Raw genomic sequence first — 16,621 nt, forward strand, 5'->3', positions numbered from 1 at the left:
CCGGGGTCCGGCAGCAAGGGAGATGCCCGATAGAATTTGCGGGGTTAAGCACGTCTGCGAGTAGCTAGCTGCCTCCCTAAGGGCGTGCATCATAAAAACACCACCGTGAAACCCCGGTACCTTGGGAGGCGGAATCGCTATCTCCTTCTGCTATAGAACTAAAGCGTGCGTTGTCCAGCGTCCAGGTGATCTCGCACACGAATATAATTAGGCCACGCGTGCCAATTGGAGCCATGGAACCCACATCCTAGGACCACGTGAGGCCGCCCCTGACAGGTTGTTGGACGAACTCGCCCTGCGCCATTTGACTACTCCATCCGGAACAACAACTGACAACCAGCCGGACCAGCACGGCTTGGCATTAGCCTACTCGGCTTCTCTCGCCCTGCAAATCGTTTCAGCATGGCCAAGTCAGTAGACAATCAAGGCCGAGTCTGGGTCCCGATGCGCGGCCGGGCTAGGATCTTCCCGTCCAACTATTGGAGCCGACTGGGTGCCGATTTACGTAAAGGAAAAGGGGAACCGCCCAGCCCAGACTCCATGGTGTTGTAAGGGGCAAGGAGCTAGAAAGGAGTTATATCCCAGTGTATAGTACGCAGGACTGAGAATATCAGAGACCCCGACCCCCGTCACCGTACACTATAGCAGGGCGTCGCGATCGATAACCCTATATCGGCTGACCACCTGACCTTTTATCTTATCCTTTCTCTCCGCGTCTGGTCCGAACCATACAGAGAATCCACTGGAACGGAGCCTGAAAAAATTCTGTTCGCAGATCTTCTTTCTCGTGATGACTGTTTCGATCGCATAATTGCCTCTAAGCCTTGGTGGAGCTCCCCCCCGCCGTCTGATCGCGATTCTTGTTACATACAACTTTTGCTCCCCTCCCAAGGTACCCCACTATCGCAAAGCCCTCACATCCATTTATTCTCGCCAAGGCCTTTACTCCGGATATTCTTTTATCTTGCCCTCTTCCCATCTTCTCTTCTCAAGATCCACTTTATACCTCCCCCCTTTATACCCTCTGCATCCTGGCTAGAGTAGCCTTCCGTCCCGGATGACACAACCGCAGAAGACGATCGCCGTGGTGAATGCCGCCGGGCGACAAGCGGCGTCGTTGATTCGAGTCGCGTCGGCCGTGGGATATTCTGTTCGCGCGCAGATTCATTCACTCAAGGGTATCATTGCGGATGAATTACAGACCTTGCCCAACGTGACCCTCCTGCAGGGCCCCCTCCTCGGCAATGACCGACTGATGGACGAGCTCTTCAAGGGCGCCTCGTTCGCCTTCATCAACACTACATCGCAGGCCGGCGACGAGGTCGCTATCGGCCGCGCTCTAGCCGACGCCGCCAAACGCTCCGGTTCCATCACCCATTACATCTACAGCAGCATGCCAGATCACTCCGTACACGGCCCTTGGCCCGCCGTCCCGCAGTGGGCTCCCAAGTTCACCGTCGAGAACTACGTGCGCCAGCTGTCTCTTCCGGCGACTTTCGTCTACGCCGGAATCTACAACAACAACTTCACCAGTCTTCCATACCCGCTGTTCCAGATGGAACTCATGCCCGACGGCAGCTTCGAGTGGCACGCACCCTTCGACTCGGAGACCCCGCTCCCTTGGCTGGACGCCGAGCACGACGTCGGTCCGACGCTGCTACAAATCTTCAAAGATGGCCCGAAGAAGTGGCACGGTCATCGGTGAGTTCCGGAACCTCCCCGGATCTACCAGGATCACCCCTTCCCCGACCTCCGAGACACAGAACTAACCCGCTCAATTTCCAGAATCGCACTCACTTTCGAAACCCTCTCCCCCAACCAAGTGTGCGCGGCCTTCTCGCGCGCTCTGGGCCGCCCATGCCGCTACGTGCACGTGTCTCAGATCGAGATCAAAGTCAACATCCCGCCGGGTTACAGGGAACAGCTGGAGACGCTCGAGGTCCTGTTCGGCGAGTTCAACGCGCCCTACTTCCCGCAGCCCGAGTTCTCGCAGCCGGCCGCGGGCTCGCCCAAGGGCCTGGGTCCGGCCGGTGGAAAGGGCGCTGGCGCCGGTATGATGCAAGGGCCGGGCGGTGTAGTCTCTCAGCGCGTGACGGACGAGGCTCGGCATCTGTGGCAGGGTTGGCGCGACATGGAGGAGTATGCGCGCGAAGTATTCCCAGTGGAAGAAGAAGCAAACGGACTAGACTGGATGCTCTGAGCACAGGTCTAGATCCTTTCATTCTTTGTTCGCGGTGCATGTGTCTTGGCGTCGCTGATGATTATCATCGCCTGGTTTTTTTTTTTTCATTGCGATTGTTCGATCCCCGGCAGACGTGCATGGTGATGATGCCTGTGCATGTTGAAACCTGCCTTGTTTTGTGTTTTGCTCTAATCATTGCATTGTTGGCGAATGGGCATGGGGAATTTATGGGTCATGACTTTTTCTACTGCTCTTAATCGGAACGATGTCTGGCAGGCGTCAGGGGACGTCTTCTCTGATTGAAAAAAGTTATTTGTTGCTTTCGGACCATCCTCGTTGATAGCCAGGATGCGGTCACTAAAATATTATTCTTCATCGAATGAGACACCGCGATTTTCCTTGCGGTTTTCGAGTTCTTTTCTTTCAGTGTTTTCCTTGATTCGCAGTCTCTCTTTTTTTTTAATTTTTTTATTATTTTTTTTTAACAGCTAAGCTGCAGAATCTTGCAGAATACTGCATGATACCAACAAGTTGTCTTTGTCTGCGCCTCTGAACCTGCATTATCCTTTTCTAACCGAGGCCATATCCAGCGAGTAGGAAATGTTTGTAGCAGCGTTACCCACCAATTGACTGCGCATGTTCAGACCGCTCCTTTACCGCGACCGACGGCCCAGTGAGGGGAACGAACTAATAGAGACGGGGAGGACAAAGGCAATTGGATCATCGATGACATGGTAGCTTGGAATAATTGTAGAACTGGAGATACTTGGAGACACAGATTACAGATGGGGTCGAAATAAAGTGCTCTATCTGATCACCTTGAGTTCCACGCTATCTTAAGAAGGCTAAGGTGAAAATCGGAAAAAGCAATGAGGCTTGAGCTGTCCCAATTGAGTTAAATTTAGACTGCTGACTATGTAGATTCAGGTCTGAAAATTTCGTATTTGGTCGACTGGCGAATCGCGGATGGGGATTTTATCACCTGCTAGTCTAAGATCTGGATCCGGATACATATACTATGTACTTCTCTGCGTTGTTGGAGCATTCAAAGAGACATTGCAAGGATAGGTTGCTTTTTCTCGAAGAGAGAGAAATCCAAGACTCATCGAGGCACACCGGAGGACAATTGAAGAATCTAGGACAAATCCACCGACTACAATGGAAGGCCATGATGCAATCTTCCAAGGAGAAAGAAGCCGCGTGAAACTTCCGGCGACACCTCAGGCCGCGCGACCCCACCGCCATCCAATCCGTCGCCCCGTTGCTGGGTGCACCGCCTGTGGGTACCTATGTGTACTCAGAGTGACTTTTGTAGCCACTCTAATCTCACGCAAACGGAAGTATCTCACTGTATCTCCGAGTAGGTCTAGCTCTCCAAAGTTTTCTGACGCGCGCATCGACAGCTGCTGATCGGCCAGTGCTGAATTTTTTTTTCTTAGCTCCCCCTCTCCCACCTTCCACTTCTTTCCCTCTTTCATCTCTCCTTCTAAATACCTCCCCCCCCTTCCCGTCAGTCAAGTCTTCTTGATTATTCTTTGATTTATTCATTTTCCGAGCTTCGAGCTTTCAGACCTTTATATACCCCCACTTTATACCCAATCCCTCGATACCCCCCTCCTCCCATCATAATGTCTGCTGAAGACCAGTCGCTCCTCGAACGTGTCGAGGTCCCCTCTATCCCCAAGGAGACTGCTATCAAGATCGCTCATCTGCAAGAGCAGTTCATCCGCGCTGAGGTTGAGCAGCGTAAGTTACCCGTTTCTTTATTTTCCAGTGATGATAGGGTGGCGACACACCCAATCGATGAGGGAACTTTTTCTCTGCGAGGGGGTGTCCGTGCGATATTTTCATGTGACACTACAGTCATCATCATGATGCGATTGCTCTATCTTTATTTACAAAGATCAATGCTAATTCCACAACAGTGCGCAAGTCGGTTCCTCTCCTGAACCCCCTCTTTGAGAAGCGCAATGAGATTATCTCCTCCCCCGAGGTCCAGAACGACTTCTGGATCCGCGTGTTTGCCAGCGCCCCGGCCGAGATTGACGAGTACATCCTGCCCACCGATGCTGCTGCTATCGGCTCCGCCCTGAAGAACATGAAGGTCGAGCGCTTCGAGGTTGATGCTCAGGGCAACGGCGAGCCCCGCAGCTTGCGCTTCATCTTTGACTTCCACACCGGCGAGGATGAGAACCCCTTCTTCACCAACTCTCAGCTCGTCAAGGAGTTCTACTGGCGCAAGCAGAGCATCAAGACCTCCAGCGGCAAGGTCCGCACCTGGGAGGGTCTGGTTTCTGAGCCCGTCCGCATCAACTGGAAGAAGGATATGGACCTCACCAAGGGTCTGCTCGATGCTGCCTGTGACCTCGCTGAGGCCGAGAAGAAGAAGGGTGGCGAGCGCTCCAAGCTCCCCGAGTACGCGGCTCTCGTCAAGAAGCTTGAGATCGCCGAGGCCGAGGCCATGAAGGACGACGAGGATGATGAGGATGACGATGAGGGCATCGAGAGCCCCGCCGGCACCAGCTTCTTCGCTTTCTTCGGCTACCGCGGCCGTGACGTCTCCGCCGAGCAGTCCAAGGAGGCTTCCAAGCTCGACGACGAGCGCTATGCCAAGATTCTCAAGGGTGAGAAGGTTGATGACGACGAGGATGACGACGAGGATGATGATGATGAGCTTCTCGATGACCTCGAGGATGCCGAGATCTTCCCCGACGGCGAGGAGCTTGCCATCGCCATCGCTGAGGACCTCTGGACCGATGCCATGAAATATTACGGTACGTAACAAACGACCATAACAAAAACGAGAATTCGAGCTGACTTGGAACACAGTTGAATCCTATGAGATGGGTGACGACCTCGATGAGCTCGACGTCAGCGAGATCGACGCCGATGAGATGATGGAGGACGAGGATGATGAGAATGAGGGCGGTGACGCCTCGCGCCCGCGCAAGAAGGCTCGCAATTAAATTCCTCTGAAATGCCCGCTATGAAATGCCATGCTCCGTGTGACGCTGGTGTCTTCCGGCGTCCTCATTGATGTACTATCACAGGACGATAACGAGTATTAATAATAGGACGAGCGCAAAGATTAGCGCCGCTATGCAAAAGGAAGACCATGTATCTAACGGAGAAAAAGTTAGCCTGAAATTTGTGATTCCCATATCGATACTCCACAGTTCACAGCCGTAATGGACGTAGACAATAAGCACACTTACCCTCATTCTTGCGCACAATATGTCGAATGCGTGTCATGCCGTTGGTCAATTTACCGCCCACGCGGTCTGCCAACGTATCAACCTCATCAATCATAACCGCCTGATCCTCCAACTCGCGACCCATATCATTAGCCTGCTGCCTCAAGTTCCCAACAGTGCGAAAGACACCATCCAGCTGCTCGTCCTGCTCATGCATCAACTCCGACTGCCGCTGCTGTTCCATAGAAGCATAGTAATCATCTCCACCACGCTCCTCCTCATCAAGTGCAGCATCGAACTCTGTAGGGTTAGGCAGGTCTGGCTCCGGCGCATGGGAAACAGCCGCTTGTAGCTCCTCGCGCATCTTCTCGACCTCAGCACCGACATCATCGACTAGTTTGCGTCGGCGTTGCACCTCTTCCAGCTCCAGACCGAAGCGGTACGGGTCTTGTTCGATGGCGCGGACACTCTCGACGAGATCGTCTAGGTCGGCGCTGAGCTCTGATATTGTGCTTTCGAGCTCTGATCGCGCTTGTTTGAGCTCGGGGTTTGACGGATTCTTGGTTAAGGAGCGGATGCGGAGATATGAGGAGAAGAGGGGACGGCTGGATTGTAGTGTTGACAGGACGTCCCTGGTGATAGCTGGTTAGTCTCTTTGCTGGGTCCGGATGGATGTTGGGAGTAACTTACGCTTGGACTTGGAGAAAGGGATCTGCGTGCTCCATGGCTGCGGTATATTAGTGGTGTGGAAGATGAGAGACGATTGAGTCTCGACGGAGAAGCTGCCAGCTCGCCGGCAATCACGTGTTCACAGGGGCAGGGCCGAGTACTTATGACGTCGTTAACAAGCCGATATTGCATGGAGATAGGCATACATCGTCATCGGAAGCTGCGTGAACCTTGCAGACTTAAATAAGGGGCACTGAATATTGAATCTAGCGTAATGGCCCATATTTGGCAGGGAGAATTTTCAACTGATCTCATACTCCCCAATATGGAGATGACTCAGCGGATCGCCGCGATAAAAAAAAAAAGATAACAATTTCCCCACGATTATCGCGATGGCTTTTTCTGCGGGACAAACGCATTCAATTCTTCGACATGGCTCGTGATCGCCCCCTTCCACTCGGCGAGGAGTGGCAGGATCCCGACTCCTACGTCAATGCCCTTCTTTCCTTTGCGACTGAGAACTTGCTGTTCATGAACCTCTGTGGTGGCGTACATATCCTCGATTTCCTGACCCGTGAGCCCGATCTATATACGACATTGCTACCAGAGAACTGGAGAGCATTCTTTGAACAGCATGATATCCATGATATTATTCGTCTGTTTCTTCGGGAAGACATTGAGCCCTTGCGAAAGGCTGAGACGAATGGTGACATTCAAGAGACCGGCCGTACATGGAATGGAGGCGCATCACCTCCGCAAGACCTTCTGGAATACATCTACAACGTGCGCCGACTGAGCCTAGGACGAGACTTCACCTCTCCATTCCCCAAATCTACCAAGAGCACCCTGCCAAGACACATTGCGGTAGGCATGAATAAGAAGAAAGTTCATGAGGTTGAGCATTTCTCGAAATACGTCGCCTCTCTTTCTGATACCGTGAATGAGTGCCGAGGTCAGCCCGTCTCTCACATTGTGGATTTCGGATCTGGCCAAAACTACCTTGGACGGACGTTAGCAAGCTCGCCCTACCACAAACACATCATCGCCATTGAGCGGAAGCACCAGTACATCGATGGTGCGCGGGGGATGGATGTTCAAGCAAAACTGGCTAAGAAGGAAGAAAAGACAATTTATGTGCAAAATCGTAAGAAGTCATGCAGTGACTGCGATGCGACGCCCGAGGTGGTAGTCCCCGAAAATACGGAGACACCTTCGCAAAAAGAGACGGAAGTGCCTCGGACTTCTTCTGAGGATCCTCTGCTGCAAGAACTTGACGAGACGATTGAGGATGTCACCGCATTCAAAATGCTGGGTGAAATCACTCTTGAGCCTGACGAACTTCTCGGCTCTCTCACGAAAAACACGTACAAAAAGAAGGAACAGCCCGAGATCGATGCCCGAGGAACTATTAGCTATATTGAGCACGAGATTCAGGACGGCTATTTGGAACCTATTATCGACCATGTTGTCAACCCTTCTCCTGCAGCTACAAATGGAGAGGCATCGGCAGACAAGCAAGCAACGGCCATTGCAGCACAAGCAGACGAGAAGACGAAGCAAGACCCTCGGGTAATGGTGGTGTCCTTACACTCATGCGGAAACCTCGTTCACCACGGCGTACGCTCGCTGATCCTCAACCCGTCTGTTGTGGCCGTCGCCATGATCGGCTGCTGCTATAACCTGCTGACCGAACGTCTCGGTCCCGCAACATACAAACTCCCCATTCTCCGCTCCCTTCATCCCCGTTTAACCGAGACGGGCTGCTCATATGACCCCCATGGCTTCCCCATGTCCAAGCTGTTCGAGGACTACGAGAGCCCCGGTGCAAAGGGAATGAAACTCAACATCACTGCCCGCTCAATGGCCGTACAAGCACCATACAATTGGGGCTACGACGATAGTGAAGGCTTTTTCACCCGCCATTTCTTCCGCGCTTTATTCCAGCGCATCCTTGTCGACCGCGAAGTCGTACCCAAGCCCGGCGCTGTGGAAGATCTATACAGTGAATCACGCGGCACCGCGGCCGTAATAATTGGATCCCTGCGCAAGGCTGCCTTCACATCTTTCAATGCCTATGTACGTGCCGCAACGGTGAAGCTCAGTCGTGACCCGGTACACGGTGCCAAGATCCAGGAACGGATTGCCCCGTTGACAGACGAGGAAATCGATCGCTACGAAACCGATTTCCGGCAATCGAGGAAAAACCTCAGCGTCGTGTGGAGCTTGATGGCATTTAGCGCGCAGGTTGTCGAGGCTGTTATCGTCGTTGACCGCTGGCAATTCCTGCGCGAGCATGATAACGTCAAGGAATGCTGGGTTGAGCCTGTGTTCGACTACAGTCTGAGTCCGCGGAACTTGGCTATCATTGGGCTTAAGAAGTGATGATTACACTTTGCAATGTGATATGATTTTCAACCGAACTGCATATGTAGTTGCTAGTGTTCAGCGTCCGTGGGAGCTCCACCTTCAACCCCTGGATGTGAGGAACTACTCATACGCCCGATTTGAACTCTGTTAAATAGCCTTCATCCGCCCCTCTCACTCCCAAACCTTACAATTATCCACATTTCAGCATGTCGCTAATAAAGTGGCATAGCCAATGGCCTGGGGGAATACCCTCCTGTATTCGCCGACACGAAGAGCCTGTGGAGGATGTGGGATCCACCACTTGCGCTTGGAGGCGTTTTGTGATGTGAGCCACGATGTCAACTACCTTGAACGTCCTTGAAAACCGTCAATCAGTTCAATGCTTTTCTCTATCACGATTCATTATATCTGGCAACTATTGTATTGGGTACACCATAGAAAATGGTCTGGTCTCTGACAACACAAGCATTCCAAACCCTCAGGAACAAAACTGAGGGTACCACCAGGCAGCATACAATACAATGGCCCAATATTCTTGCATCAGTCAGTCCGAAGTTCAATACTCCGTTAGAGGTTTGCTGCTCCCAAGCTCGGTAACTGCTATGGTCCCAGGAAGCTCAAAAGCGCCTTGTCCACTCATTTCAGACATCGCGCCATGTGTAGGTGCCTCATGAAGCTGTCTCGCGTCCATTTCTTGTACTCGTGACTTGCCCCTTCCGCCTTGCACAAGACCCTCCGCTTTGCTTTCACTGCCAAACCTGCGCCTGAAAAGGAACCATGCTACTCCTAAGATGCATGCTAGTCCTACGACGCCGCCGACTACACCGCCAGCAATAGCACCGGTATTTGAGTGGTGAGACTTCTTGTTTTGGTACGGCACTGAGGAATTAACGGAAGGGGAAGGGTGAAAGGTGCTTGTGGGGGTAGAAACGCGCTGTTGGATAAGCGATGCCAGTGTGGCATCTGCGAATCCAGCACTAGGAACCGTCAATGTAGCGCCACCGGTTGCGCTATTTGCAGCAGTTAGTCTGGGATCAAAACGAAACAATTTGAAATTCTTACTTTCCCCCAATCTTATCGTAGATGATCGCTGGCACTTCGTAACTAGAATTGGTATCCAGCTCTGTCTGCCATTTATACGTGGAAAGGTCCAGCACTCGAACAGGCTCAAACACGTTGCTACAAGCCCCTTTGGTGAGCGAGTATGCCCCTGCACGTATCTCGCCTCCGAGGACGATCATTTGTGAGCCTCGGTATGCCTGGCAAGCACCTCCAAGGGCGTCGCGTCCGACGGTCGAGTTGACTTGTTCTTCCCGATTGGACTGGTTGGATAGCTCTGTAGCATCAATCCATGTAAATGACGGGATTGTAAGAATATTCACATCCTCGTATGATCGCTGATCAGCCAAGCTCCATCCGCCATAGGTCGTGATGTGGAACGCCCCACCGTCGGGCGAGATTGTGAGGGCAGTGCAGAAGGCACCCCGGTTCGCAGGCGGATTTCCAGAAGCCTCTTGCACCCACCATGTGTGGGAGGCAATATCATATACATAAATAGTATTCCAGTTCGCATCGTACGGCCAGCCGGAGTCAGGACTTATACCTTCAGTGACCTGCTCATAACACAGCGTTAGCCGGGGGAAAGCATTTTCATCGCCATTCCAAGTCAACGGAGAATTTTAAACCTACATTTCCACCCCCAAAGCTAATAAGCATACCCTCTTTTCCGGCTGGAATATAGACTAAAGCACCAGAAATCAGATTCGGCACCTGGGCGCCATAGGACCCATTGGAGAGTGTCTCGTTGGTCCACGAGAGCTTATCGGGGTTAGACGCATCAAAACGTAGCATGCCGCTCATGTAGGGTGTGTTGCCGCCGTAGATAAAGCCGAGGCTGGACTCGGGAGCACTGGCAAATTGAGCGGAGGTGCGCTTTCCGAAGTTGAAGTCACCACCAGCCACAGTCACGTCTTTCCAATTGCCAGTCGAAACATTGTAGGCCGATAACGTGTTGATTGGAGTATCGAAGCCACCACCAAAGACATAGAGGATGTCGTTTATTTTCCAGACTGCTCCATTAGTAGTGTCGGCACCGATTGCACTTAGCGCACTTCTAGAGGCTACCGTTATCTTGGAATCGATGGTACCATTGTTGAAGCCTGCCTGGGGAATAGGCCTTTCGACTGGAAATTGACTGTTTAGGTCGATGGAGTAGAGAGACCCAGCTTCCCGTCGTTAGCATTTAAGAGAAGTGGCTTCTCCAGAAAACATACTGGGTTCAATCTGCTGGCCGTCATACGTCACGATGCTATAGTTGCCGCCCATGAAATATAACCGATCGTCCACAAGGCTAGCTGCAAGGTGATTAGAAGCAATATCCCCTTTGTTCCTTAGCGAGGTGCCGACGAACTCTGTGCCCCAACCACATAGCAAATATCGCCTTGGGAACAAAATGTGCAGTGCGACAACGCCAGCACTAAAACAACAAGGGAGATCCACGTTGTCATGGTCGATGCTACTGGCCTGATTGTGAGATTTCCTTAGGGTGAAGGATAATAGAGAAACAGTGACCGAAGTTGTAAAACTAATCAAGTCAGCTAAGTAGTATTTTTATTACTTAGTTGCCTTAGTCGCATGAAGAAGATCTTTCCGTTTCTTGCGGGGGCTGAACAGCTGGAACAATAATAATGGGCCCGAGAGCTCACGGGCCCCTGCTAGCAGATACATCCTGCACTGTGAGCGATTTGGCCCCCAGCTTCACCACCCAATGCTATCCAATCAAATTTGAGACTCCCCTGCCAAAGCGCTTCTGTAAAACGGTCAGATTTCAGGGTCTTCGGGATAAGATATAAACTCGACCAACCCGCGGCCCCCCCGAGCTCGCGGGTTTGGGGTTCGGCCTAGAGTACCAGCCAGGTTCGCGGTTATGGGCCCTGAAGTCAGGCCCCAACCCAGCCCCGTGGCAAGGTTTATCAGTAGGACATTTAAAACCGCTGGATTCAGATCACCAAAAAAAGCGGGAGGAGGATCAGGACTCCTTTCCCCCACAATCTACTTTAAACTCGTCACTACCTTAATCCCGTTCGGTATGACCTATTATAGTATGACTGCAACGTCAATGCAAGATGGGAAAGGCACCTTCCGTTCTGCGGGGACTATGCTAAATCCAAGTTGGCCAATCACAGCGTAGAGCAGCACCGTCGATTTTCACTCCATCTAGATAGTATAACAAAGCATACAAAAGGCCATCGAGGGACAAGCGATATTTAAACCCTACATTGATGCGCTTTTTGTTTCCTTTCCTTTCATCCTCCATCCTCATCACTCTCAAGCCCGCAAAATGCCTTTCTATAGCACTTACACCGTCAACCAACCCACCTCTCACGAGTTAAGTATTCAAATCAATTGGTAGAGCACCGCTCTCCTAACTCTGCTGTTGCTGTCCGAGCTCGATCGTCAACCTGCTAATAACCTTAATCGCGCTCGCCCTGTTATTTCTATCGTCGGCAGTGAAACTACCGCCTAGGCTAGGTGCCTGTACCCTAGTTCATTTACTAAAGACTCGCCACTCAAGGTCTAACAAGACCCTGACCTTCAGATATGGAGGGTCAGGGTCAGGGTCATGAGGGTCACCCGCGGGTCGCGGCCAGGTATAACGGGTTATGCAAGATGCACGAGAAATATCGTCATTCAAGGGCTGGAGCCCCCACACGAATACCCAGTGGCTGGAACTAACTGCATTCCATTGACCATGAATGCCTGATATTTACTAATACGAAGCAAGTTGTGTGCGCCAGAATCTAGCGTGTATGAAGTACAAATGGTCGTGCAGGGGTGCAAAGCCCGTACCACCTACTTAGTACCGGAATAACCTGTCGGGTAGCATAGAAGGCCGCTTGGAGGGGAATTGCACATTGCGAGGATGACAGATAGCCTAGCCCCCCAAGGATATGAACGCGCTCGAAACCTGATGAGTCTGAGAAGATCATCAATGAGGTATTTTTGCCATTGGAATATTGCACTAGCGTTGATGCACCGCCCTCTCAGCCTGGTTCTCCTGACTCGGTCCTGGAGTTGCATGTACTTGTTTTACTCCGCACATAGGCCACTCGGAAGCTGTAGCATCCACCTATATCCTGTAATAGTACATAGTACTGTAGTTAGCAGAATATATCTCCAGCTGTCTTGGTCGCCCGATCAGTCAGCACATGCATTCATTAACTAGCTAACTAGTTAACTAGGGTCATCAGCGCTAAAGTGGTGTCCTGGGTAAAAAGGGTGGTGTACCTATCAGGACCCCGTCAAGTTTTCAGCGAATAACTTCAACTTCCATTTTTAACAACCCCAACACCACCTCACTGCTAAGTAACTCAGCGCCAAATATCTACAGTCCTATTATTTTCCTCCCTCTCCTCCCGTAATGTCCGACCAACCGATACCACGTCCTGGCTGGTCAACTGTCCAACAGCCAGCCAATGTGTATTACTTCCGCCCCTACAGTTTTTATTGGCCGGGGGCCTTCATATTCATTGGCGCATTTGGCTGCTCTGGCCTTACTGGGACCCTTGACCGCGGCAGCAGTATCCTCCTATGGACTGTCTACACCGTCGGCGTGCTTGTTATCATGTTGATCGACCCTTTATGCATTTTCGAACAGAAACAGGTCGACGAAAATGAGTGTTCTTTCATCGTACGCCGTCCACTGGTCGGATTCCGCTCCTGTGAGCAGACCGTACCTCTAGAAGTCCTTGAGCGGGGACTCTGTCGTACAGTGGACGGCGAGGACCAGCCTCGTCTCCGGGATGGATATCGCTATGGACCCGCATTCTGGCGCATCTAGACGCTGCGGAGATGAATCAAATGTCGTCTTATTTCCCTGGGATTTGGTCTTTTCGGTCTTTGAAATCACCAGCCAAGTGGTTGTCTCTAGAAGCGAAACGCCTCTCTTAGAGCTCCTGCCAAACCTCAACTTCCAATAGATAAAGACATGGCTGTTATGATAAGGCGGTATTCTAATTGCTGAAAGGAGGCTATTCTAGGCCAAATTGTCAGTGCCAAGGATTTTAAGCGTGAATCATTACGCCGCTTTCTTCCTCAGCTAGCATTTATTACCAACTATTTTCACCCATTCTGTGTTTATCCTCGTTCCTGGCTGCTGCTGCATATCCTCATAGGCTGGGGAAAATATTGATCCTCAAACTCAATCCTGACTCTGATCAATAGCCGCATGAATAGCTCTCACCCAGCTTCTCCCCTATCTGCTTCCTCGCGCATATTCAGTTGATCATAGCAAAAATTGACCACCTCTTGTTGCAGGATAATCTCCCAAGACGCTGGCATTACAGCATCCCAGATCCTCGTTCCGCGCAGCAAGAACTGTCTTTGTGCCAATAACTGGTGAAGATTGGTGTTTAATATAGCGAGAAAGATAAGGTGTTTCCAGTCTGTATCGTTTCTGTCACAAGCCAGTGGTGCTGACCCACATCATTATAGATCTAGGCTTTTGATCGAATATCATCCATGTGAGGTAACTCACGAACTTTTCCCTGTCCTCTTAGAGAGTTGCAGATGGTGTGATGAGTTCTATAATTAAGTTGCGGATGAGTTTCCTACTCTTCGGAAATTCTTGCTGATCTGGCTTTTTTGAATCCGGACCGATGAATCGAGGCATCCCTACTCTATTATTGCCTACCGTCGGCGGTGCCTACGAGATTGAGCAATGTTGAGGCAACTAGACAGCAGCATTCTTACCGATCTCTACCTTCCAAGTGAATGAGGAGTGCTTTACTGCTGTTGGTCTACTATGCTATCCTTCTGCTGCCATTTCGTGGAGAACGGTTTCTGAAAGTAGTAGATGAAAATGCGCGACGATTAAATGGGAATTGCTCACCACAGATTTGAGAAGTGTATTCTATGATGCGGTGGGAATACTTTGCAGGTGATTCTATAATTTAAGCGCTTTGGTTTGATTGATTACATAGTGTTTTACAAAGTTTACATGATAGTTACTGTTCTAATCCATCAGAATCAATACATTGCATGTTTATAGCCTTGCTAGCTTTGCACGTGCTGATATGTAATGACTTACGCTAAAAGAGTCGACAAGATACAAAGGGCCAACAAAAACATGACGAGGAGTCCTTAGATATTATTGAAATTCCTGCTTCCCAGCAGGTAACGGACGAGAAATCATTGAGACCGAGGTGGTGTATTTATTGTTCTGACGAAAGAATCGGGCATATGCTCGGAGGCATTGGAGTATAGGTGTTTTGATCTAGTTTCAATTCCATGATGTCGTAAAGATTCATATCTTGATGGGCCCGCGGCACATCAACCAATCTCAACACTGCCCTCAGGCACGCCTTGCCGGCTGCGCAATCGCCGGGCAAAGAACTGCATGACAGGCATCATCTCATTCCGATTCGTTGGCATACCGTCGCCCTTTCTCGGGTAACGGCTCAGCTCAACAAACTCAAAAACCTCCTTTGTCCTACGAACAGCCGCATCGGAGACTACAAGCGAGTCACGCCCAGCGACCAGTAGCACCGGGGTACGGTTCTTGGCTCCTGATCGCTGGCCAGAGAGCGGGTATGGCGCGCCAACGGAGATAACTCCGGATAGAGATCCGCCATTGTCGCCCAGGCCCAGCTCCCGAGTCGCGGTCAATGCAGCCATGCCACCTTGCCCGAATCCGAACATCATAATCTCGCGCAGGAGGTAGCCGCATTTGCTGACCAGTGTGTTACGCACGACATCATTGACCAGTGTTGCCGTGCTACGCGTCAGACCTGCGTCCATGTCCAGCCCGCCACTTGAGGTATCGAATGCCACATCGTCACCCCAGTGGAAGCCGCCCAGGTCCAAGGGGAGAGGGGCGGGTCCTTGTATTGTTACAATTGCAGTTTCTGGAAGCTGTAAGGCTCGCGCGAACGAGGTGAAGCCTGCAGCGGAATCGCCGAGGCCGTGGAGTAACAATAGAACGTTGGGGGCTGGGGAGGACGCGGAGGGTGGAAGAGTGACGGTGACGGTGAGATTGGAGGGGAAGTCGGACGGTGTGGGATTCTTGGTAGGCATGGTGGACGGCGCGGTCTCAATTGGTCCCGGTGATGTGGCTGAGAGGGATTGCAATCACCACACCATCACGAAAATGGTTCAACAAAAGTTTTGCCAAGACCGGAGCTGCCGGGCGGGTGTATTGTATCATTGCCGTATTTTTGCCGCCTGCCGATCTGCGCCTGGGATCTTCCGTACACGGCTACGCTCGCGGCATGGAATGCTTCATGATACAACATTTTATCATGTTTCTTGGCGGTGGCACCCTGTATTCCGAAATGAAATCATATAGAAAAAGCCCCTGCTATTCTCGGGTACTATGTCATGTCTCCGACGTTTCAGTATTCGACCTTGGTCAACTTTACTATATAAAGTGCAATTGAGCTACATGGATGTAGAAGATAGCCCAATTGACTCTCAGACACATGAAATATACAGGAAATTGAGCCTGTGTAAGCACCATTGAGTTTCTTTGAATGGATGTGGATGTATGCGGGACCGGTGGACGAGACACGTAATGGGATCGCATGGAGGATCCAGGCTACGGCCAGGGAAGAACCAGCGCTTTACAACAACTTCCGATGAGCTCTCTTGTCCAAAACGCTTCATCTACTGCGGCTCCAGCTCAAGCCCACCGCCACTTTCCGTACATTAGGTGGCTCGCGATGCCAAGCCTTATGCCTTGTGGGGCGCGGTCAAGCCTCGGACGAGAGAAGCTTGGCCCGCGCTTGTCAGACTGTAGCGCTCATCACTGAGGGTCACTTCGTTCCGTATATCCCGAAATATGGGATTCATACCGCTAGGGGGGAAATAGAAAACTGTTCCACCGGGCCTCTCCTTATAATTTGCTCATCTGCCGGTGGATTAAGGCTGAATGGATCCACCTGGGTCCATCTGGGTCTTTTCGATCAGCATTCCACAATTTCAAAGGGTCCGACAGGACACGTACTCGTACCCTGGGAGTAGCGTATCATCTCTATTTCCGATAGCTCGGTATTAAGAGATAATACTGTATTGCGAGTCTTGGCTCTGGTCATGGCTGAAGCAAAAAATGGGGTGGTACTCTTGTGCACAGGTGATATGCACAGCTCCAGCATCCCAAAGTTATATCCCGTCTCAGTATGGACTCATGAACAGCTTCATTGGACACTCTTAA

The 16,621-nt window shown here is 51.2% G+C and overlaps 7 protein-coding genes across 7 annotated transcripts; 4 read left to right on the forward strand and 3 right to left on the reverse strand.

The window, feature by feature from the left end:
• Window positions 1-1,057: 1,057 nt before the first annotated feature.
• On the forward strand, window positions 1,058-2,200 carry N7498_010597 (NmrA family NAD(P)-binding protein; the record flags this gene model as incomplete). Its single annotated transcript, XM_058457653.1, has 2 exons — window positions 1,058-1,701; window positions 1,786-2,200. 2 exons carry the CDS (start codon window positions 1,058-1,060, stop codon window positions 2,198-2,200), a joined length of 1,059 nt encoding a protein of 352 aa, XP_058304552.1.
• A 1,610-nt stretch (window positions 2,201-3,810) lies between these two features.
• Window positions 3,811-5,148, forward strand: N7498_010598 (histone chaperone napB; the record flags this gene model as incomplete). Its single annotated transcript, XM_058457654.1, has 3 exons — window positions 3,811-3,928; window positions 4,108-4,956; window positions 5,012-5,148. The coding sequence occupies 3 exons, from the start codon at window positions 3,811-3,813 to the stop codon at window positions 5,146-5,148; spliced, it is 1,104 nt and encodes a 367-aa protein (XP_058304553.1).
• A 78-nt stretch (window positions 5,149-5,226) lies between these two features.
• Window positions 5,227-6,101, reverse strand: N7498_010599 (SNARE domain protein; the record flags this gene model as incomplete). The annotated part of the gene is made up of 3 exons (XM_058457655.1): window positions 5,227-5,303; window positions 5,398-6,008; window positions 6,067-6,101. 3 exons carry the CDS (start codon window positions 6,099-6,101, stop codon window positions 5,227-5,229), a joined length of 723 nt encoding a protein of 240 aa, XP_058304554.1.
• Window positions 6,102-6,477: 376 nt separating this feature from the next.
• On the forward strand, window positions 6,478-8,427 carry N7498_010600 (uncharacterized protein; the record flags this gene model as incomplete). Its single annotated transcript, XM_058457656.1, has 1 exon — window positions 6,478-8,427. One exon carries the CDS (start codon window positions 6,478-6,480, stop codon window positions 8,425-8,427), a length of 1,950 nt encoding a protein of 649 aa, XP_058304555.1.
• A 541-nt stretch (window positions 8,428-8,968) lies between these two features.
• On the reverse strand, window positions 8,969-10,919 carry N7498_010601 (uncharacterized protein; the record flags this gene model as incomplete). Its single annotated transcript, XM_058457657.1, has 5 exons — window positions 8,969-9,422; window positions 9,475-10,025; window positions 10,102-10,637; window positions 10,686-10,766; window positions 10,823-10,919. 5 exons carry the CDS (start codon window positions 10,917-10,919, stop codon window positions 8,969-8,971), a joined length of 1,719 nt encoding a protein of 572 aa, XP_058304556.1.
• A 1,913-nt stretch (window positions 10,920-12,832) lies between these two features.
• Window positions 12,833-13,252, forward strand: N7498_010602 (uncharacterized protein; the record flags this gene model as incomplete). Its single annotated transcript, XM_058457658.1, has 1 exon — window positions 12,833-13,252. One exon carries the CDS (start codon window positions 12,833-12,835, stop codon window positions 13,250-13,252), a length of 420 nt encoding a protein of 139 aa, XP_058304557.1.
• Window positions 13,253-14,742: 1,490 nt separating this feature from the next.
• N7498_010603 (alpha/beta hydrolase) lies at window positions 14,743-15,486 on the reverse strand (the record flags this gene model as incomplete). Its single annotated transcript, XM_058457659.1, has 1 exon — window positions 14,743-15,486. The coding sequence occupies one exon, from the start codon at window positions 15,484-15,486 to the stop codon at window positions 14,743-14,745; it is 744 nt and encodes a 247-aa protein (XP_058304558.1).
• Between the last annotated feature and the right edge of the window lie 1,135 nt (window positions 15,487-16,621).

The sequence above is a fragment of the Penicillium cinerascens genome, assembly GCF_028974065.1.
Source record: "Penicillium cinerascens strain IBT 15544 chromosome Unknown scaffold_4_segment0_segment1, whole genome shotgun sequence".
Classification (NCBI taxonomy): domain Eukaryota; kingdom Fungi; phylum Ascomycota; class Eurotiomycetes; order Eurotiales; family Aspergillaceae; genus Penicillium; species Penicillium cinerascens.